Consider the following 24,482-nt stretch of genomic DNA (forward strand, 5'->3'; position numbering starts at 1 on the left):
TTATCGCTGTTCCTTGATAATATGGCCCATTGACTTTTGTAGCTATGCCACTGCAAGGATAAAGCCAATAGCTCTAAATTTTAACAAATGCGAGACCTATTGCATTGCAAATGCTTGTTGGAACTTGAAGTTGCTTGCAAAAAGGGCCGATTCCCTGTTCCAAAGGGATGGCATTACTGTTTCAGGTGCTTTGAAATTCAAGAGAAAGATAGATTAGAGAAGGTGCTTCTGGAACAGAGAAATCCTTCCCTTTCTGGTTTCTAGGAGAAAGGAAAGGGGCATTTTGTTGGTTTATTGTTTCTGCTTGTCAGATACTCCACAAAATACAATCCTTAAGGAGTGGACAACAGTAGAGGATTATGGTCTACTCCCAAACCCACATAAGAGGTATTTTAGGAGGTCTGACCTTACAGACTGCAGACAAGGGGGAACAGTATTGTCAGTGTCTTGTTTTTTAAAGTCAGACCGATAAGGAACGTTGATAATAAACAAAAGCATAGCCCAGCATCCAAGGAGCACAGCTTTGGTACAAAAATATAGTAGGATATTGTGGGTTATTACAATGCTCTGTTTAGACTTTTGATCACCGGCTAAAGTACAACAATATCTGCCTGTCCACCACCATTTCCACCAACAGCAACTTTGTAGGAGAAACCGAATCTGTAACTACTCAGCTCCGTCATGCCTTTTAGGATAGTCTCATCGATATATACCCCATTTTTACATACATCGTCCCATCCACACAACAATAACGATTCTAAACAGGGGACATTTTGCCTAGTAGCTTACTTCTGTCTCCTCAACACCAGGCTCTAAGTATTCTATTATAATCCCTAAACCTGACGTACATAAACATGAACCAAGGAATGGCAGAATTATTCTGTATAAGGGTCAACACTTTTTTGTCCTTGGACAACAGCCAGCTGTGCCTGATCACACTTGTTTAGAAAAGCATCAGTGATTGTTTTCAAAACCTTCATGGTTGATTAAAAAACATTGATTCTAGAAAAAACCCTAGAGTGACCACTTTAGTACAAAGGACCCTCACTCCCCCCTACAAATTAAAGGAGAATTTCTTCCAAGCGGAGACGGGGATCCTGCATGCCGAATCTTCGACAAGCAGCGATCTGGCATCCCTTGCGGGTTGTCATCCTCAACGCAGAGACGGGACCCTTCATTCCCAACCATCAGGTGAGGGGGCTGGTTCTTCCCTAGGGGTTTCTTGGCTACAGATACACATAGCGATACACATACACCTACCCATCCAGGTTAGTCTAGGTACATTTTAGCAAAATTATGTAGGGAGCGCATTTTAGGAATATGCAAGTGCTACTGTTTTTATCTGAACTGTCTGTTCATCTCATTAGCACTATGGTAGAAATGTATCTACTATTCATTATATTGGTACTTGCAATCTCTTTGGTATGCGTCTGTCTCCTGACTGTCGCAGCACATATGTTTTACACAAGGTTGTCGCTGGACCAATAAATTCTTATGGAAACGTCCTATTCACCATCCTGTGTGTTTTCTGAGAGAAAGCAAGCATGAGCGTGAGCGAAATGTACTGCACTGTTTTCCGCGATCCCGGAGGAATCAGGGTTGTCCTGCTCAGTGGTTGCCAGAAACCACCTACACCACTGTAAGATACAGGGGGGTGTTAGTGGCACTGTAGAGCTAGCTGTTCTAATGGCTGACATATCTGACATATCCTGTGGGGGTGTCCGGAAGCAGTTGGGACACAAAGCCCTCAGTTTAGGTCATCCAAAACGCGCAAGTCCTGGGTGACTCCCAAGAACTACACGACAGATCCTAAAAAAGTTAGGAATTTCAGTATCCTGAAAATCGTGTTAGTCAGTCTTCCTAATATGCACTATGCCAGAAGAGCTCAGTCTGAAATAGATCACCTTTCTACACAACGAACTGGCAACTCCCTTCAGGTCAAACAAAGAAAAAAGATCCCAATCGATTTTGCAAAAATCTGTGAATGTCATAAAAAGAGACAAAATAACAATAGAACTTTAAAGAAACAGACCTTCTGCAGTGACGCAGCATAAACAATTTGAAGAGTGGTTGTAGGGAGAAGAGAAAATGTCTTTAGAGTCAAAGACTATAAATATAAGAGGGCCACAGCCATCAAAGGTAAAGAGGCAAGACGTTTTCTTCGAAAAGGAGAAACGGTGATGTACAATTAACTAAGTCATCTAGACAGGATTTATAGGTTTTATGCTCACAAAGAAATGTCACACCTAACAAACGGTCACATCTGACAAACTAATAAAGGTTGTGCGTGCACAGCTGAAAGGTTCTCCAATGGTTTATTTGATTTTCCGTGCTCCTAGGTATCACTCTCCGAACCAGAGTGTATGTTTAAATGAACTAGGAACATCCCCATAAACGTGGGGTATGTCCCCTGGGCACTGGTTCATATCCCTCATATGAGGTTTTGTGAGGTTCAATAGAAAAACTTCAAACACTGTTTTTCAGTAGCTTCCGGATTTATTTCCATTACTGTTTCTCATTGAGGAACAAGTCGAAATGCATTTATCTGATGAATACACATACATGAAGCTGGATTCTAACCCCACTGAACAATTCACTGAAATTTTAAAGAAATTGTTCAAAAAGCCCTAGACATAGGAACAATTAACAAAAAAGTCAAAAAATACTTAATTCAAACTAACCCCAGAAGCCCGATCATGTACATGGTGCCAAAAATACATAAAAGTCTATCTAATCCACCATTCCGCCCCAATAGTTTCCACAAGAGGCAGCCTCCACGAACCAGTTGGCAAATACTTAAGATTGTTACTTGCAACCCTTTGTAACTAAAATGAAAACCTTCATTAAAGACACCACAGATTTTCTGATCAAAATCAATAAGACTCCCAATGTAAAGGACGAGACAATACTACTATGTACGGTGGATGTAAAATCTTTATATACATCTATTCCACATTAACTTGGCATAGAAGCCACAGAACAAGCTCTGCTACAAAGTGACTATGACAACGACTTGAAAATCTTCCTAATGGAATTATTACACTTCACCCTACTAGACAGTTATTTCAAATGGAAAACCAGTTGGTTCTTGCAGAAGACCGAAACTTCAATGGGCAATTGCGCCGCCTCCACATATGTGAATATCTTCATGGGGAACTTTGAAGAACACATACGGTCAGTACCAGAATGGAAAACACAACTGAAACAATTTGTAAGATTTATTGATGATATTTTCATTTTATGGAAAGGATCCTCCACAGAAATCATTGAACAACTCGTCAAACTCAACCGGGTAGATGAAAGGATTCAATTCACCTATGAAATCCAAGAACAATCCATCAACGTTTTGGACGTAAGAATAAAAAAACACTGAAGGATTTGAGACAGATCTTTACATAAAAGAAACGGATAGACATAATACCCTCTTATATGGAAGCTTTCATCAACCTTCACTGAAACATCACATGCCTTACACTCCATTATTACGAGTGAAAAGAATTGTATCGAATCCAGAAACCAGTGTGACACGTATCAACATGCTACAACGATTCAAGGCAAGAGGTTACCCGGAACATATATTGAACCAAGCATGCAACCGGTGCAAATCGATAAGCAGAGACGCATTATTATCACCCAAAGAAAAGGCTACACAAAACCGCATGACTGTGGTTTCTAAATATTCAACCATGAGCGGAACCTACAAAAGGATCATTAAAAAAACACTGGTTGATACTACGGTTGGAACCAGATTTCAACCACATCTTTGAACAGGAACCAATTTTCGCCTACAACAGGGCGAAAAATTTGGGAGAGATCATCAAAAATCCTACGAGACAACAGAGTAACATCATACACAAGGGAACTGTAGCCTGCTGGAATAGCAACAACTGTCATAATATCATCACCGGCCCTTACATAACACACCCGATGAAAAGGCACTAATTCAAATTAAAATTAAAATTGACAGCTACATGCGACACATCCAACTTGGTGCACCTGCTAAAATGCCCCTGCGGAAAAACCTATGTGGGACAAACCGAAAGAAAGATTAAAACACGCATAAATGAACATAAATGTAATATCAGAACTAAATACTTGAAATCGACTGTGGCTAGTCATTTCATAGAAGCTGGACATTACATCAGTCAACTTAAATTCTGCGTGTTAGAAATCATAACCAGAAACGAAGGAAGAGACAACCATAACTTTTTACTACATCGTGAAAATTATTGGATTCACCTACTAATTCCATGAAACCTCATAGAATGAATGAACGTATGAAGTTTCAATGCTACCTTTGATTGATCACATAATGAATAGACTATGTTCCACCTATTGATAATAGTCGATTATGTTCTATTGTTGTACTATTTCATTTGCTTTAATTTTATTTGTCACCAGGTTTTCAACCCACACGCAACTCATAATCACATGATTCACTTGAGGACACGTATTAAGAACACTACCCGAGAACGTGCATCTGTCATAACTGTTTACTATGTATGAATCAGTCCCATTTCTACTCAGATTACTGACGCCGTCACGTTTCCCCTTATCACACAGAGTAACTTCCGCATTCTTCATGATCGCACAGAATACACCAGGATTTCTACTAGCACACACAGAACCGGACGAGTAAGTGTCCGCGCAGCTAGAAACTAATCACCATACCCGCTATCAACTCCAGCACCTATGGCTAATAACACGGGGAGCTTTTTACATCTATAAAACAATCGCGATGTACACGCGGGTTAGACTTATTCAATCCCACCAACCGCAACTGCCTCCAATTGCACACATAACGCGCTGATATTCACCAGCTCTTACCGGCCTTTAATCGGGTTTCACAAGCACTGCGAATGAGCAACCTTTCTAGCACTAATACGTTGACGTGAAGTTATGATAAGGACCACTATCGTCTTTAATAAACATTACACACTCGTCACCATTTTAATTAAACGATTCTGTTCACAACGTTTCACCCTGCACCCACTATGTGCATATTTTTTACTGTGACCCCGTGGTCCTTGTATATTGAGACACACTCTTTCCATTTATTTTAGATATTCCCCAGATGAAGGCCAAAGTGGCCGAAATGCATTGGGATATTTGAAAGTTGTAAACAAAATGGTGTATAATTGATGCATTATGGGAGATGAAGTATAATTTCCCCTGGATGAGAAACAGTAATAGAAATAAATCAGGGAAATTACTGAAAAACAGTGTTTGAAGTTTTTCTATTGAACCTCACAAAACCTCATACGAGAGATATGAACCAGTGCCCAGGGGACATACCCCACGTTTATGGGGATGCTTTCTAGTACATCTGATGAATTGTCACATCTGACAAACTGTCACATTTGTAAATCATTAATTATGGAGTTAACATAACGCTGCTTTACCCTTCTTAAACAAGGAAAATCAGAATATAAACAAATGATAACTATACATTTTTCGCATTGCTCCGTTTGGGACGATCTGATACTGACATTTTACAAAAAAGTCCAATGATCGAGGTTCCTTATTACACCAGTGAGCGGAGCGGGGTTCATTGCAAAACAAACTATGCATTGCACAGCTGCTTTTCTATTGTATTTGTCAGTAAAAGTCACAGTTTGCATACAGAACAATAGAAAAATTGACCATGCCATTCAATATATTCAATATTTTACTGTACGCCAGAAAACACAAAGTTACCAAACATTAACTTAGTTCACATTGAGTATCCAAATAGGGTCAGCCTATGCTACAGCAGTAACGCATAAATATCAAATGTAAAAAAAAACACAAATATATACGTTTTACTAATAGACCTCAACCTGAATACAGAACTCGGGGACATAAAAGGTAAAGATAAATCTAAATGATGCATCGTAAATGAAGTGCAATTTCAAAAATATTAAAACAGATTTACTGTGTAGCTTTAACAATATCCCAGGTGCTGTAATCATCGACGTGGCTTTTGCGTCCAAGAGATTCACTGTAACCGTGGGTATAGTGGCTCTGCGACTTGATTTCCTGCGAAAGATAAAGAAGTAATTTTGAGAGCTCTATTGAATAACATAAATACATTGTGATATAAAATTATCGCCAACGGCAGATCTCCAGACTGCGCTGTTGCAACAGAAGCTAATGGATCCCTATTCAAATATTCTAGACACCAATTCACATATCTCAGAACCAAAAATTGAAGAGGATTAGAAATGTAAAGATTGCACAAATCATGTTATAAATCTCAAAACAGAAACACGCCCACACACTTCACTGCTTGTGTCCGCTGCCTGCTCTGCTGAGTTCTAAAGCCTGCAACTCACTCATTAAACACCCCTGCATTAGCTATTCCATTTATCCCTTCCTTCCAGTCCCTACCAATCAGATTAGGCCGCCTCCTATCGCGACTTTCAACTCTCTTGCTTCACCACCTGATACACAGATGCTCACACACTTGCCACACATCACCTGTCTCACTATCCATCCTCTCACCAAGTCCAATCTCACGCTGCCTACCTCTTATATCTGTATCTACAATCATACAACACCCACTCTCCCTTTTTCTTCACTCTTCCTCTCATCTTCTTTCTCACTATTTATATAGTAAGAAGAATACCATGCATTGGCAATGCCAACAGGTTTCACATTAATGCGTGAATGAATTAGCACAAGGTTTGTGTCTTTTTGACACCTTCGCCTTTCGCTGTGAATATATGGAATAAAAAAAGCCACAAATAAAACTGTGAAAAAAGATGATGAAAAGAGACGAGGCAAAACGTGTGCATTTGTAGTAGCCGGTTTAGCTCTGGCTTGATAGTGCAGATGTTGTCTAACCTTATGCAATCAACCTAGAAAAAGAGCTTTCAGGAGTACCTCCGAGCACTCGTCAAAGACATGCTACTGCAAAGATACAGGCCTCCTAGATAAATAATGATGGTGTTTATTCTTCTCTGGCAGCAGGCCAGACGGGTTAAGGGCAGTCAGGAGAAATGTGTTGGTGTATTACAGTACCAAAACCACCTCCCCCTTCCCTTTCCGTCAACCCTAGCACTACCTTAACATTACACTCTTGGAGAGAATGGTGTTTTTCTTCCAAATCCCTAGTTTTATGATATGAGCGGAGGAGATATTATTTTTAAGATTAGCTCCTAAAACTTAATTTAATTATTAATTTTAGTTTATTTAAATTTAAAAGATTAAAATACTAATAGATTTAATTTCTTCAAATATTTTATATTTTAAGTTAATTTACTTAACATACTGTAATTTTAAATTACCCTTTACTGAATCCTAAAACCCCTTAATGCTCTCTAAACCTACCATTCCCTGAACTAGACAAACTCCTTGCCAACCCTGAAACTCCAATACAAACACAAAAACACTACACATCCTTCAACCCAAGGAATCCTTACTAATCCTTACAGTCACCCTTCCCTGAACTCTAGAAACCTCATACTGTCTCTTAACGCCAAGCCCTGCGGCACCCCAAAACTGCTTACTACCCCTTAATGATACCCTTCCCTGAACCATACAAACCCCTTAATGTTCTCCATCCTTGAACCCTAAAAACCTTTGTTACTCCTGGATATTATCTTTCCGTGACCCCTAAAAGACACTAACTGCACCTTAACACTACCCATCCATGAACCCTAAGAAACTTCTACTACTCCTTAACACTACCAATCACTGAACCTTACAACCCTTTGCTACCCTGTACGCTATTTTCACTTGAACTTTGAGAACCCTTTAGAGCACTACCTTCACTAAACCCTGCAAACCCTACCTACTCGTTAATGCTACCCTTCTTTGAACCATAAATCCCCTTTACTAACAAGTATCAGTACACATCCCTGAACCATAAAAACTCCTTACTACCTTACTGATCACTTAAGGACTGTGCCTGACGCAAGCAGGGGTGATCCTAAGAGCAACATATTGTGAAGAATTGGGAATCAAATTACTGATTTCCCCAGAAATTCCTCATTTCTAAGGCAACCCTCAGGGCCTAACTTGTGATCCGTGTTGCTTTTAAGAGCTACCTTCCTCCCAGCAGCTATACTCCCTGTAACAGGAACTCTGTGTAGGAGTTACCAGCTGATATCAAAGATGTCATTATAAGGTCATTAGTGGTATCAAGCAACAAGGAAAATATTTAACTCTTATTTAGGGCAGCAGTGAAAGCACTTTCAGGACTACATTTTACCGTTCAATTACAGTGGAGCTCTGCTGAATTGCCATTTGGTAGAAATAAGCACCGACCCTCTACTGAAGTCATTTACAGACTGGTATATTTTCATTGTCTTTATTTCGACTGCAAGAATGTCATAAAAGAGGTCAATACAATATAAAACAAATCATTATCAAATTTCCAGTATAAAAATACATCTTCAAATAACAATTTTAACCAGAAAAAAAAAAATCTTCATTGCCTGTAGACAATATCAACAGAGAGTCTCATCCATCATTTGAATAGTCATGTACAGTGGAGGGAGTCTCATTATACCACTAAGCTTCTTCTAATATTCCACATTGCAGCTAGGAATTTGCTTACAGCAAAAACAGTTAATGGGGATAGATCAGATTTTAATATTCGATGGGCATGCAAATTCTGCCTAAACCCCCATTTTCTGCATAAGGGAACAATCCACTTTTTCCTAGGCTTCATATTAGAAGGACAGAAAAACATTACATGAATATCATTCTCTAACTCCTCAATACAGGCAGGACAATTTTTAGTGGTTGGTGGGTGCCATCTACTCGTAAGGGCTCTAATTGGTAAGGAATTGTGTCTCCATTGGAGAAATAATTTTCTGAGACCAATGGGGTTAATATCATCCAGAACAGTCTCCATCTTGTAGTAATCTTTCATTAGTAAAAATGTACTCGACATTGACCCCATTTTGTCGCTCAATAACCAAGCAGACAGGTTACAGTCATAATATATACTGACCAGATCTTTACGGGATATATTTCTGCAAGCCTCTTCCGGATTTCTCCACAGAACAGAACAACCCAGCCTCTCAAACTCATCCTTTATATATTTTAACCATGGGAGTTTCCGTATATTTGGATATTTTATTAGTTCCAGGAATTCTTGCCTGTAAGTGTTAAGTTCAGGGGTTACCCAAAGACGCCTCCAAAAAGTTAAGGGCTTTAAGCCTAGTTCCTCCTTTATAGATCTTATTCCCAAGTCAAGCCTGAGAGGAAGAAGGGGAGAACTAGTAGGTAGGGAGAGTAAATTCCTGATAAACTTGTTTTCCGTGGCAATGATTGCAGAGGCACAATTGTGTCCCCACAATTCACCGCCATAGATTACTGCCCCTCGTGCCTGCATTTTATAAATCTCGAGTGGCGGTCCAATAGGTTTTGTCTGAGATTTATTCCATAATTTAATAATCCCCCCCGCCTTTTGCGTTAACTTTAATTGGGATTTAATCTGGTGTTGGACCCAAGCCAGATTTTCATTTAGGGTTAATCCCAAATACTCGAACGTCTGGACTCTTTCCAGGCTGACACCATCTATAACCGGATTTGGACGAGATGTCTTTGGAGGATTAAAAATCATAAACTTTGTTTTGGCCGTGTTTATTTCCAGCCCCCTATCATAACAAAACTCGCTGGATACCCATTGGAGTCTTAGCGAACAACAGGGTATCATCAGCTAACATAATCGCTGATATCCCTATACCACCGAGCTTTGGTGCGTCTCTGTTTGGGACCGCATTCAAATGGGGGAGGACTCCATTTACATAGAGGCAGAACAGGGTTGGCGCCAGGACGCAACCCTGCCTGACCCCCCTATCAACGGGGAAGCTAGATGACAAGTTACCTTCTCTCCCGCACCTGACCTTTGCAAAATTATGTGTGGGGAGTCGTATTATAATATCCAAAAGGGGGGATGGCATTCCTAAATCCCGTAGAACGATCCAAAGCTTCCTACGTGGGACCAAGTCAAAGGCCGCACGCAGATCTACAAAAACGGTGTATAGGGAGCCGCCCTCCACCTTAGCCGTTTTCCAGAAGAGCATACTCAATCTAAAAATCTGATCAGTAGTCGATACACTCTTTCTAAAACCCACCTGATAGTGGCTCAGAATCTCAGATTCCTCCATTCAATCCAAGAGGCGGTCTAGGATCAACCTTGCAAAAAGTTTCTGGGCTACATCTATTAGGCCTATAGTTGACTGGGAGCAGGGGCGACCCCTTTTTGAAAATAGGGACTACCTCTGCTCCCAGCCAAGTAGAAGGGACCGGCATACCCCCAGAGATTGCATTAAATATTATTAAAAGATAGGGCGCCCATACTCTGGGTTCATGTTTGTAAAGATCTCCGGGTACCCTATCCAACCCTGGAGCTTTACCCGCAGGGAGCCTGGATATAGCAGTCTGAACCTCACCCAAGGTGAAACTAATCACCACTGTACCAACAGCGTCACTCGTCAACAATTCGCCCGGTGGAACCTGCATGTCGGAATAGTCCCCCTTATACAGGGAACTGAAATGGTCTTCCCATACTTCTGGGGCAATGTTCGGGTTCACTGCTGGATCAGGTTCAGCTGAACCAGTGGTCACAATCTGCCAAAACTTCCTCGCATCCCTATGCGCTAAGGCAGTTGTTAGCCTAGCCCAATTCTCATTCCCCCACTCAAGCTTGGCGTGATGGATCAACCATCGATATACTTGTCTCCTGTGTTGGATAACGTCCCTATTTACATTATCTTTCAGTGCATCCAACAGTTCGCTCTTCGCTAGTCTGCATGCCCTGTTATACCAGGGGTGCTTTCTTCGTGCCCTTCTCCCACAAGGGACTGGGGGATTTAAAATATCTGTTAGGCTAAGGAATAGTGCCTTATTGAGTTCGTCCAGTTTTTCATAAAAATCAGACAGGTTGTTGCCCAATAAGAGCAGCCATGTCTTCCAATACTGGGCTAACCCTAGCGTATACTTCAGATAGTTCGTCAGGGTTTTTAGCCAATTTGTCCCATCTTACCCTACGTCTATTATTAGACAAAATAACCCTATTGGATTTATCAGATTGTAATAAAGGTTCGCCCTTGCGCAAGCCTGGTAATAGAAAATCCAGGATCAGGGGATTATGGTCACTCTCTCCCCTGGGTAGCACCCTAAAATCTTGGACTCTGTTCCACTCCTTACATTGGACAAAAATATAATCAAGTCGGCCTCCCTTCCTGGCTTGTTAAAAGTATGCCTAGAGGGGTTATCAGATTTTGCTCGACCATTGCATGCCCTAATCGAATGAGCCAATGACAGGGATGTGATTTGGACAGCCAAAGGTGTCCAAGCGCTTAGTATTGGGCCTACCACAGGTGGGATTTTCCATAAATCATCCTTCTCCTGATTTATGGCATCCAACAACCCCTCAAGTGGTTCAAACTGAGAGTTAAAATCTCCACCCACCACAAACGTAGTACCCTCGGGAATCTTGGTCAGAACAGTAGATAACTCTTCAATAGCCCTTGACTCGGCGGAGAGACTCATAGGTCTGGAATAAACATTAATCACAGCTAATCGAGAGCCAGTCCGCCAGTCCAAGAGCACACACTGAACATCGTCAGACCCTGTATCTATAACACTGACACTGCAACCCAAATGGATGGCGACCCAGATTGTTAAACCCCCTGACGGTCGGCCCCTTCCTCCCCACGTAGCTGGAACTGAAAATGAGGCAAACCCCAAACGAAGTTGCTCTTCCCTTGCCCATGTTTCCTGGAAGCAGCATATATCTTGAAGGTCTATGAATGAGCCCCATTCAGGACAAATACGCTTGTTAGGGAGACCAGCTATATTCCAGGAAAGAATTTTTAATAGGCATGGGCCGTTAAAAATAACAGGGGAATTTTTGCAAGAGACTTCATTAGTTAGATTCGGCATTTGTATTGGATGCCCACTATCAGGGGCAGAAACCATCGGCTGCAGGTATACACAGTGAGGCCCTCCTTCGTCCCCCCCTAATTCCATTCTCCCGACCCAGTCAGTCAACCTCCTCGAGACAAGAATAGTCACCCCAAGTGGGCGCATTATACTGGATGTGCCTATGCCTTCTACTTTGAGAGGTGGATCCCACCCTTGTCCATTCTTCAGCATTCCCTGAGTGTGTATGGGTATTTCGTGGTGGATAGAAAAAGGACAATGGGAGGGGTTGAATAGATGAGCCTCCTATATTACCTATCCAATTACAAATATGTGACACAATTTGTGGATTTCTAAAATTCACCAGAATGCAGTCACCCTTAGTTCTCTTCATAGTATTTCCTAGCCAGCTGACCCTCCTAACCATCAGGACATCACCTCTCATATTCGGAGGGAGAGGCCTGTGGGTATTCAGCCAACTGATCACTTTATTTTTTAGGGAATCATAGGTTTCTAAGGTCGAATTAGTAAGCTCTGGGACTCCACTTAGGATTATTACATATGGAGCTGCCTCAGGGGGGAGATTCGCTACATTTTTCCACCTTGAACTACCCAAATCTTGATTACTGTTTCCGCTGTTCTCATTGGAAGTTTTCCCTAATTTAGTTAGATTTAATTTAGGTGACAGATTGGTAGACCTTACGGGGGAAGATGATTGATCCTGTAGAAGTGGCGACCTAACGGTAGTGGGAGGTGGAAGATTGGAAAAGAGTAGGGGTACGCCTGTTGGAATCGTTTGGGTTGCCGTTACAGATTTTAACAGGCCAGCAGAATTAGTAGCAGTAAACGGCAGGAGTTCGGCCATATTCATTTGAGCCACACTTTGGGTCAGACCATTAGTCCTCATACAATGATCTATAGCCCCGGTAGCCGTTTCTATATCTTTTAGTCTAGCATCAATAATGTCAAATCTAGCCATCAAGGGGTCAAAGAATCCCTTCAGAACATTAGTAATGGCATTTATTAGGCAGTCTCCCGCCCCTCCAGACCCAATTCCAGAGATAGAAAAAGGAGGCTGCAATTGGGAGAGGGCTTGTGCAGGAATAATTGAGATGGGTGTTACATTAGGGATTTCAATTAGCCGAGTATCCACTACAGATGGAGTTGCCGCTAAAACATCAAGAGGGCAATCTATTTTAGCCTTTTTTCCCCCCTTGAACTTCTTCACGCATTTCCTTTTAGGAACGCCACACTCCCGTGGGCCCCGTGCGCATGATGACTTAGATTCACTCCCCACAACTAAAACATCTTCCGATGTGGGGGCAGATGCACACTCAGGAATAGGCTGGAGCGAGTCTCGCCGTGAGGAGATGCTAGTCCTAAGCTCCTGCAAGACAGATTCAATCGTTTGGTCAATGCTATCCATTAGGGCAGTATGTGAATCGTCCAAATCATCTGGGGATCTAGCAGATGCAAGTAAGCCCAAGGAGGATCTTCTAGTGCTTTCGATCCCCTCTGAGAGGCGTCTTTCTAAGATATTTAACTCATTATTAACCACAGAGTTAGCCCTAATGAGGAAACTATCCAAAGTACCTGGAACCATAGGCGATGACGGCATAGTTTTTTTCCGCATGTCCCTTGGTGACATTTGCTCGTTCCTCTGGCTGTATACTGAGCGTAGGCCAAGAGGGGGGGCCCGATCCGGTCTTGCCCGTGCTTGAACGGACTTAAACGGGCCCGCCCTCTGCCCGGGCTTCGCCCCGGTCTGCGCCCCGCTCGCGTCCCGCTCACGTGGCACTGGGCGTGCCTAAAATAGTCAGGGGGAGGGATTGGGAAGAGGGCCCAAGGTGCTGTCAATGTTGAATGTGCGAGGCGCACTGGTCCTCGCAGTCCCAACGATGGATTTCCGTATAAAAATAAAAAACACTCGTTCCTCAGTAATGGCCGGTCTGCTCCTCCGGGGGGATTACAGAGTGTCAGTTGATTACAACGCAATGTCCAAGCCTACGAGCGGCTCCCGCGAAGCGGGGGCCGCGAAACGTTAAGTACCTTGCGGGGGAGGGGTCGGGAAGAGGGCCCCAGGTGCTGTCAATGTTGAATGCGCGAGGCGCACTGGTCCTCGCAGTCCCAACGATGGATTGCCGTATAAAAAACACTCGTTCCTCAGTAATGGCCGGTCTGCTCCTCCGAGGGGATTACAGAGTGTCAGTTGATTAAAAAGCAATGTCCAAGCCTACGAGCGGCACCCCAGACTGGTATAAGGTATACATTTTATTTGCATAGTTCATTAAAACCGTTGCAAAAAGCCAACCTGTTCAAAAAGCAAAATAAATACATATACTACACATTCCTTCGTGGATGTTATGTTAAAAAATTTCTAAACTTTTTTTCCTGGTTAAACGGCTTTACAGTTAAAATGTGTGTTTTCTGTCCGCATGCTGCAGGCAGCATTCCGGTCCGTCAGCAATTTCCCACCCCCTGTTTGAGGACCTTCTGACCATGGCAGTTAACCCCTGAACTGAAGTACCATCGGCTCCATGTGGCGTGTTCTCAACTGCTGTGGAATCCAACCAACTCGTGCATCCGAAAAGAAGTTCTTTTAGGTGGGGAGAATCTCTTTGCTGTGCCTTGGGAAAATCACGCATATATTAGCCACCTGATTTCCGTAGGTCAGCATTTCCGGCCTTTTACTTCCACACAGTCTCAGGTACTAAACTAAACTGCAGTTAAGCTGTGGATCATCGGGTGCAAAGCATGCCAGCAGAGCTTGCCTCCTGGTACAAATCCCACGCTGGTTAAAGTGTCGCTTCAACAGTTGATTCCGTTCCTTGAGGAGTTATTTATAGGAACACAGCAGATGCAGCAAATCTTCAGGAGCTGATCCGCATAACTGGCACAAGGGACCCGCTTTCTCTCTTAGCCAGGGTGGGAGGTGTTGTGTACAGGGTAGCAACCCCAGTCTGTGCTTCATGAAAGCAATTTTTGTTTTTTTGCCGTAGCCCAGATTAAAGTAGGCTTGACTGGCCAGCTTTGTGTTTGACTTCAGTGTCATCCAGCCGTGGGCCCTTTTTGCCAATGTAGCTTTGTCCTCCAATAAGGAAAGATGTTTCACTGTCTTCCACACTAGTTTTTAGGTCTCGCGTGGCGTTGCAGGGCAGAGCCCAGCTCCGCCCCCAAGAGATTTTGTGAGAGGACTTTGAGACGAGGGCTTGAAGCCCCGCCCCTCATTTCCATTGGCTGGTGTCACCGTTTATGGTAAACAGTGGCCTGCCATTGGAAATTAGGGTTTTTGGTGAACGCCCTTTCCCCTCCGAGCCAACTCGGTGGCCTGCTTTGCATCTGTTGCAGAGCAGTTTCTTATCTTTATGGGGCCATGTGTTAGAAACACATGGCCCCATAAAGACAAGAGATCCGGCTGCAGCGCTGTCCTCCTTTCACTTTCAGGACCGCGCTTGTTCCTACTGTTTTTGGATTGTAGCTCCTTCCGGAGAAGCTGGTCCTTCAAAAATAAACACAATCGAATAAATTTGAATTAAGAGCAGTAGGCCCGTGTCTATATTGCCACATCCCCACCGTTTCTTCCCAGGCACTCCGTAAGCCTGTGAGAGCTCGTGTGCCAGGCCCAGGACGTGACCGGTTCCCGACCGATCGTGTCCAAGGTCACAGGCTCTCTGCACCAGACGGAGTGGAGCCTGCGCCGGTCACGAATAGTGGCGGCTTCGATCTGCGCATCAACGTGGAGGCTTGGGTTGCTGCCGCTCATCGAGGATGCTTTAAAAGCTACTGCCTTGAAACGGCTCACTAATCCCTCCCTCGCGCCTTCCCTACTAACTTGTTTGGTTTACGATAACAAGCTGTGAGCACGACATCCGCTCGCACAGGTGACGAAGCTGGCTAGTTTAATTCACACTACGGGGGCATAAGTACGTAATAGCATCGCTGCTATTTCATCAGCACAGCCTTCCTGTGAGCCGCAAGCCACCTGTGGCACAGACCACCTCCTGCGGACGCCCTTACGACCCCCTCAAGGGCAGGCCCTTTATTTAAAAGCTGCCTAAGCCAGTGGTGATGGAGCACATTACCATCAAGCACTCTGTTGATGGCCCTTCTGGAGGTATTATGGCCGTCAGCCTTGTGTGACATACACTAGGGCAGTGCGCTCCCTCAACTATTGTGCTTCGAGCTAATGATATGTACCTATGTGTGCGAAGCTTGTAAATGTGTGGGAAAACATTTATACACACAGTCACACATTACACAAACATTGTGTGTGTGCAAGCAAAATTGGGACAGGCCAGGCCAGGCATAAAGCTAAGGCTAAAGGCTTTAGTCCTACTTTTATGTCTGGCTTGTCCCGGTTTTTCCTATCTAAAAATCTGGTCACCCTATGCTTGTGTGACTTTTGTTAGTGAAGCCACATGACACTGCTTCACTTTCATGACTTCTGTTACTGGCAGGTGCCCCTCCACCCCCAACACACACTGGCACCTGCTGTGCCCATACGGCCCTGCAAAACCAACACGACATGTGTTGTTACCTAGCAGAGCCGCGCTCGCGCCGGAAGGACTAGATGGTGTAACCAAAATAACTGCTTATTTCTATAGCGCTAAATGCTACGCTTCTGGGGTTTCTACGCTCTGTAGATAACAGCTATTAATATTACCCAATTAAAATTAAAAGGGCATAACCCGAAGCACAAAGGATAAGTATCAGCGGTATACGAGTGATGTATTTTATAATAAGCCAGCCCTCAGCACGGTTTCCGGTCTGTATTGAGTGCTGATCGTTGACGGCTACATGTGTGATTCACACCTGATGATGGGGCTTGTCAAGCTTTAGAAGGGAAACTCGTGATTGTGAACAAGTGGTTTCATTTTAGCATTTTTTTTATTGTAACAATACATCAAACAATTGTAGTTACAGAGCCCTCTTTTATCCCTGTCCAGTATCCCTGTGACAGGGAATCCCGCTCGTCTCTTAATCACATCTCACTTGAACTCCTTTCCATCCGCCTCCCTCTAGTGGTATTTGTCTCATGACAGATCTCTCCCTTTTATTGCATTTGTCTTAAGGGGAGCATTACACGTCCTGGGAGGGAGTTTCTACTAATCTCTCATGTCTGCACTGCTTCCATCACATGGCCAGGGAGTTCCTGCTCATCTTTGGTGAATGCATTGTTTGTAATAAATGGCCAAAGAGGTCTCTCACGTCTGTTTTTCTTAGTTTTATCGAATTAATGTACCTATGACGCTTCTGGTTGTTCCTAGATATAATAATAATAAGCGTATTTGTAAAGCGCCTGGTTACACTCGGCCAGTGTGTCCCCGCGCTGCGGTGCAAAAAACTGCCTCGGAACTACACCCTATCCAACCCAGGCGTGTCTATCCAGGGGGGAAAAGATACGTTTTCAGATTTTTCCGGAAGGTACCCTCCGTGCCCTCCAACCGGAGGCTCATGGGGAGCTTGTTCCATTGCTTTGCCACCAAAAAGCGGAAGGAGCGGCCGCCCATCCTAGCTCTCTTAATGGAAGGGTCACACACCTGGCCCATCCCCCATGATCTTAGTTGGCGTGTTGGGGAGGACTCTCTCCCTAATCGGCAGCCAGTGGGGGGAAACCAACGCCATCTTCGAGGAGGCCCGCCTCTGAAGCACAAGAACCAGTCGAGCTGCTGCGTTCTGTATGACTTGGAGTCTATGCATGCATTTAGCAGTGGAACCCAGATACAGTATATCACTATAATCAAGGTGCAATGTCACCAGGGCATGCACCATGGTCTTCCTGGCTGCAGTAGTGTATGTGTACCTTCTGGTCAGTGTACTTATGACCTTTAACTGAATTATGTGAATAGTTGGCCTGGTTTCTTTTTAATTTTGGTTTCTTTTGTTTTTAGTGTTTGCATGTTGGTCCATTGACCATTACATGGCATTCAGTCTCCCCATGTGATATATTTTCCTCTATATAGCATTAAGGAAAATAAAAACTTGGGAGTGCATCGATTTCGCCTGCATAGAGCTTGCGCTGTGCTTGAGAAATCTATGGAGTTTAATATAAACTTAAAAGGGACTACGCCTTTTCTGTTTCCTGGCCTCTCCTTGGTTCCTGTGCTTGCTACTTACCTTTCCTCCATTTCAATTGGCTGTAGCCTATTTCCTGCATTTACCAATGCGTATTTCTCGTCTTCTTCTCTTATCAAATCCCACTCCAAAATACTGTTAACATCCACTTTGGTGGAACTATATTTTCATAAAGTTTTGCCTATTACTATTGCAGCATATTTATAACACAATTTATCACCCGGAGAGTTAAGTAATTGACACAAAATCACAGGATGTTGCCGCTACGCCACCAAGACTCGAACCGGGAGCTCAAGCTCTTGAATCAGCAGCTCTGGACGATGCGCCACATCTTCTCCACTCTCATGTTATCTGTCCGGGAGCTCTTTCCTTCTCTGGGATGATGATTGATGAAACAGCTCTTTGGCAAAACTGATGCATTATCAATGCTTATTTTTAACTTACAATCATCCAGAAAGAGAAGCACACTGAAACATTCCTACTAAAGCCATTTCCTCCTAGATAAGCATGCAAACGTCACCTAAAGGAAACCAGAAAACAGACTACGTTTATAGTTTCCTGCTCAGGGAAGCTCCCTGCCCATCTCAGTTTTTGTGCCTTGTTTGGCAGCCAAATATACCAAGGCAGAACTCATTGCACCAGTCAGTGGACAGTGTGTGTCACGCTATAATCATAAGCAGAAGGTAGTGCCTTCAGCCAACTTAATCTACATGATGGGTTTAAGTATGGAGTACAATGAGCAGTCATGCCCAGCACAAGGAATCCAATCCCAAAAGGCACACATTAAGAACTGAAGGTCGTTTGAAGGACACACTGAAAAGCTAGGTCTTTCCTTGAGCACCCTCTGTTCTGTCTTCCTTCTGCATTCTATTATAAAAAGTGTTCTAGTGTTTAAGCCCTCCGACAGCAGTGGAAAGGAAATATTTCCTGTGATCACCCAATACCACACCTTTGTGAAAATGGACAAGATCACACATTCTGCGTGGACCCTCATTCTAGGGAAAATCACTCCATCACGGATTTTGGAGAGAGGGTAGTGTGCAGCTAACAATAGAAAATATTTCTGGTTACCTGCACATAGCAGTGGATACATCTTTCCTAGTACATAGCAGATGATGCATCTTCCTTAATTCGGTTTACTGGTACAATTAGCAAGAGAAACAAGCATTTGCAATGCAATAGGTCTCGCATTTACGCGAGTTTGAGCTATCGACATTGCAAATGACAATGCCTTTTTTTTTTTTAAACAAATAAAAGGCATAACTTTAACTCGCGGAAATGCGAGACCTTTTGCATTGCAAATGCTTGTTTAAAAATGGTGGTAGTTGTTGGTGTTTCCCAAAGCTGACATAGCCCCATCGTTTTTAAGCTGCTGTAGAGATATTCTGCGACAGGTGATTTGGCATTCTGTTGTAACTCTTTCCATAGCTGTTCGTTGAGTGCACCGTGCAGAGCTTTTCGCATTTTCTCCCACGCAACGATGAAGGCCCCTTGTCTCGCAACTGTTTGTTTTTGAATGCCAAATTCAAGCCTAATTTGCACAGGTGAGGTGTGTTTGGGCAGCCCAAAGAAGACCCTGTATGCTGTTGTTACTGTGGCATCAAGTATTTTAGCGTCTCTGCCTTTCTGGACCTCGCTGCCATAGGTAATTATTGGCAGTAGTTTAGCCCGGGCTACCTCAATAAAGGGGAAGATCGAGGGTCCCATCAGTTTTGAGTTTAATGTTTTTAGCATGGTAGCCAGTATTAGGCCTTTGCGCCTGATGCTGTTCTTCTGTGTCAAAAAGCGTCCCCCCTGCGTCCAGCTTCACTCCCAGGTATTTGTATTCCGCCGTGTCCTCGATTTTTCTTTCTCCCCAGAACCAGGCTCCGGTTGGTCTCCTTTTTTTCCTGATAATCATGGTTCTCGTTTTATCCACATTAATCGTTAGGTCATTTGCTTTGGAAAAGTCCCATGTTGTGTTTAAAAGAGGTTGTAGCCCTACTTTTGTTTTGCTAATCAGGACTATGTTGTCTGCATACAGAAGGCAGGGAATCAGAATGTCTCCTAGTTTTGGGGCATGTGAATTACCGCTGATCAAGAGTGTTACTAAGTCGGCTATGTAAAGGTTAAACAGAGTCAGTGCCAATACGCAACCCTCCTTCAAACCTTTATCCTTGGGTATACGTCTTGACAGGGAAGATCCATTGCCCAACTTCACCTGCAACCATTTATCTGTATGTAAGTTTGTCAGCAGGTTTAGTAAGGGTTGTGGCAGCCCCCATTTGTGCAGTTTGGACCATAATTTAGAGCGGTTAACGTGGTCAAAGGCTGCCTTGTTATCAATGAAGCATAGGTATAGGGGTGACCGCGAAGCCTCAGCCTTATCCATGAGCATTGCCATACTTAGGATGTTGGATAATGTTCCGACTGATTTTACTAACCCAGTCTGTTGTAGGGGTATTGCAGATTTTTCTGTGGCCCATACCTGGAGGTCTTCTAGAAATGTACCAGCGAAATATTTTGCCTCATTGTCTAGTAAAGCTACTAGGTGGTAGATACTGAATTTCCACCAGATTTATGGATTGGAAAAATAATTGATCCTTTCCAGGAGATGGGTAGAATATTTAGCATCCTTATTTCTTTAAACAGTGGTTCAAAAGCTTCAGCCCAGAAGATTGCATCCTGTTTGTATAATGTAGGTGGAATTCCATTTGGATCAGGAGCGCCTTCCCTTCTCCCCTTGCCTATCTGCGTTTAATAGCGGTTACATGAGAGCTCTGGAGATCCTCCGTTGATGAGCCACCCCTTGTTTTCTCAGAGTGGTTTGTGTTTCTTCCAGCACCATCCTTGATTATCAATGGGCAAGCTGGTTCTTTTTGAGCATTTGGGTCCTGTTCCCTAAGTTCCATACTTGTTTGGAAGTGGGATTTTAGGTATTGTACCCGATCTTCCTCTGCAATGTTCGAGGAGATGCCGTCATGATTGTAATGAATGATTTGTTTTATGGTGTTCCAGTATCTGGCACTGTTGTTGTGTTTGACGTCAGCAAATAGTCTAACCCAGAATTCCTCCGCCATGTCTCTATTGACATTTCTTTTTAGTTTTTTCAAGTCTGCCCTTTGACTCCTTAGTAGTTCCAATTGGGTTTTGTCGTTGGGCTTGTGCCGGAGGTATTTTAATGATTGCTAGATGGGCTTTTTGGCGAGCTTGATTTCTTGCTTTGCAGTGTGTGATAAGGGTTTTGTGCCATTGAATCTTTGCTGGTTTGGAGGTTTGATTTTTGATGCATATACTTCCATCGTTGTTAAAAAATTTAGCCATTTCTCGACTTCCCCTTCTCCGGCGATAAAGTGCTGCTTTGCAATGTCCAGCATCTTACTATCAGTGGCAATGTTGAATTATATTTGTTTTAAATTGATGGTAACGTCTACTCCATATGAAGCCCGGCAGCATTCAAATGCTGGAGTCATGGTTCTTAACTTTATTCCCTGCGGCCGATGATCACTATCGCCTTTGTTGCACAAGCAAAATGACTTTATTCGATGAAATAGACATACAGAGACGAAGGTGTAATCCAGAATTGTGCTTGTTCTGAGTGAACTGTACGTAGTTACTGGAGGATTGTCTTCGACTGATCTGCCGTTTAAAGCCCTTAAGCTGAGGTGTTCCAGCTCCTCTAAAATTGGTTGACCTGATTTAGTGTGTTTGCCCAAGTGTGGTTAACCTTGCAGTCGAATATTCCAAGTTATGTTTTGCTGAAGTATTTCTTCGTCCAAGGAGGAACCCATTAGATTGTAATTGAAGTCCCCAGTGAGGATAAGTTCAGTGGTAGGGCCTTCTCTTGTGCAAGTTTCCACAAAATTGCACATTTCCTTAGCTGATTTAATTTTACGTTTAGGTTGAATGTATACATTTATTATCGTGATGCTGCTGTTCCTTGTATTTGTTGTTGATGAGAAGGATACTGTTACTGCTAATAATGATAGTGATTTGGAATCGAAGGAGCGGGCATTGAGAATAATTGTATTCGAAACGTAAGTGACCAAACCTCCTTGCATGCGGCCAAATCTTGCCATCATAATTGCTCCTTTAAAAAAGCGTGAAAATCCTTGGAGATGTGGTGGATCAGATGCCCAAGTTTCTTGCAGAGCTACTATGTCGACGGCCCTAATGTAGATGACAAAATCCAGGTTACGCTATTTTATGGGTGAGCCCATTTACGTTTCAAGAGCATAGTCATACTATCCCATTTACGTTGCCCGTGTATGGGGAGCAAGGATCTCATCAGTCCGTTTTGTTGTTTATGGTTCTCCAGATCCAGTGTGTGTCGTATTCCCATTCCTGAGGTGTAAGGGGGTTATGACAGGTTCTAAGACCCTCCCGCTGTTGTCAAATGTCCGTGTTGGATTGCTCTATTGCTCCTTTCAGAACTGATGTAACTCGTCTGTTTCTTGTCCCCTCTGATCCCCTCATGAGTTGCGGGTTTAACGGGGCTGGATAACCCAGTTTGATATACGGGGCGATGGTTATTCCCCCAAGACTTTAGAATCTCACTTTCTATAAGTATTTTATGTGCAGTCATTGGGGAGGTCCATGTTGCTCTTGTTTTTTCTCCTGCCATATGATCGGTGTGTTTGATGAAGTCTATTGACTCTAGGTCTGTCGTCCTCATCTCCGTCAGTGAAGGAATATGGGAAAGCAGCCGCAGAATGTTTCCTCAGTTTAAGACATCGTGCCTTCCTTTGGAGATGTATTCCGGAATGAACCAGATGGCATTCGAATCTTCCCTTCCTCCTCTTTGGAGACGTTGATTTGGCCTCTTTTGGTAGGCAGCCAGTCCTCAGTTTCGGAGCTACCCTTTCCCACTAGCTCCGTAGGTCCTGCTTGCGTATGTTGGACCCCCATCTGTCCCATTTTCCTTGCAGTTTTGTTCCCGGGCGGGTGTGGTTGGGCTCCTGAGGTGACCCAATGTTGGCATCAAGTATTTGGAGGTTCACTGAGCTGTTGTTCAGAAGCCGCCTGTCCAGTGCCTTTGCTTCTTCACTATTGTTGGAGTGACTGCGAATGGGGTTGATCAAATTCCCCAGAGTAGTGTTCCTCACTTCAAACATGGGTACGAGTGGAGGCTCCAGATTTCCATGGGGCCTGAGGTCCTGCTTTGTCTCAATTAATTGGGTGCTCTTTGTGGTTTTTACTTCATTTCTATTTTTGGGTCGGTGTACGGAGAAAATTCAGATGGACTTTCCATTTAAATGTGACTGGGGTGAGGTGTCGCCCTCTGCCTCGCAGCCAGGCTCAGCCCCAGTGCTTTCTTGCTTCCCACTTGGAGGATTTTGGATCGTGCTAGAAACGTTGGCAATGCACTTTGTGTTTGTTGCTTTTAACAGTGGGTTATTTTGACCTGATGACTCTTTTGGCTCTGCTGTTGGCCTGAAAATTCATTTAAATCCATCCATATGAAGGGCTGGGTTCCGATTCCTGCCTTTTCGTTTTTGAGCCCGTCTTTGTTTTGCATTCAATTTCATTTCCCCCTTATCTGCCTCCGCAGGTTCCCACGTGTTGATGGGTTGAGCGCTGTTCTCGTTTTTGGCTTTGATTTGTGAATTCTAATTCATTTGAGCAGGGTGATCCATTGGTGTGGGCGCACCCCGGTGGGTCACTATATCATCACCAGTCCCCTTTGGAGTGTGCCCTCCTCTAGTCTGTGGTTGGACTTGATTAGATGCCTTCTTCAGTTGTGAGCAGAGATTGGTCAGCATTGAAGGCAGGGTTGAGAATTTGTCCACAATTGGGCAGCATCCGCAGGAGCGAAACTCAACTGACGGGTGCTCCTGAAGATTTTGTAGTGTAGTGTTTAGCGTTCCCAATTTGCCATCGATAGCTACCACAAAAACTGCCAAGGTGTTCAGAAGGGTTAGTTGCATGTCCATTTTGTTGGTTTGGTATTGCAAAGCCTCTACTAGAAGCTGCACGGTTTTGAGCAGGCTTGCCCAGGCATCTCCACGGTCTAGTTTTTGCTTGTTGTCTTTGAGATTGCCCAGGTCATTCCTGTTGGCTGCTTTTTCTGTGTCAGTTTGATGGGTTCCAATTTTATGTATTTTGCATTTAGACACTTAAGTTGTTCGTGTGACCCTTCAGCTGCCTGGGGGACCTAGATTCTTAAGTTTTCTGGGGACTTACACCTGCATGACTCCTCCTGGTAAGTTGCCAAGAGTGCTTCCCACGATTCCTTTTCTAAAGAGGAGTACTGCTCGGGCTCTTCCCGATCTTCCATCCTACTGGTTTGGGTCGCGAGTCGATTCAGTTGAGAAGGGACAGTCCGGACTTCATGTTCTTAGCTCAGATTTTCCTTTGTGTTTTCCGGTGCTCCCCCTGTGGTCTTCTGTTCCTCTGAACCGGCTGTTGTTGCCAGTGTGTTTCCTGTAGGGTTTCCAAACTCGTGAATGTCTAATGGGTCAGTTGAAATGCAATTACCCCCATCATATTTGTATTGGTCCGCAGGTTTAGACTTTAAGGCCTTAATGGCCGTCTGGGCTTTCTTGCGCTGATACCTTGGTGTTGCT

The 24,482-nt window shown here is 43.6% G+C and overlaps 1 protein-coding gene across 1 annotated transcript in view; it reads right to left on the minus strand.

Annotated features, from left to right (window-relative positions):
- Nucleotides 1-24,482, minus strand: part of ZDHHC17 (zDHHC palmitoyltransferase 17) — a 505,513-nt gene that overhangs the window by 399,128 nt on the left and 81,903 nt on the right. The window contains exon 2 of the mRNA XM_085653012.1: nucleotides 5,915-6,018. Coding sequence (XP_085509138.1) covers nucleotides 5,915-6,018 — 104 coding nt within the window. The remainder of the gene's footprint in view (nucleotides 1-5,914; nucleotides 6,019-24,482) is intronic.

This window comes from Triturus cristatus, chromosome 4_1 (assembly GCF_964204655.1).
Source record: "Triturus cristatus chromosome 4_1, aTriCri1.1, whole genome shotgun sequence".
Classification (NCBI taxonomy): domain Eukaryota; kingdom Metazoa; phylum Chordata; class Amphibia; order Caudata; family Salamandridae; genus Triturus; species Triturus cristatus.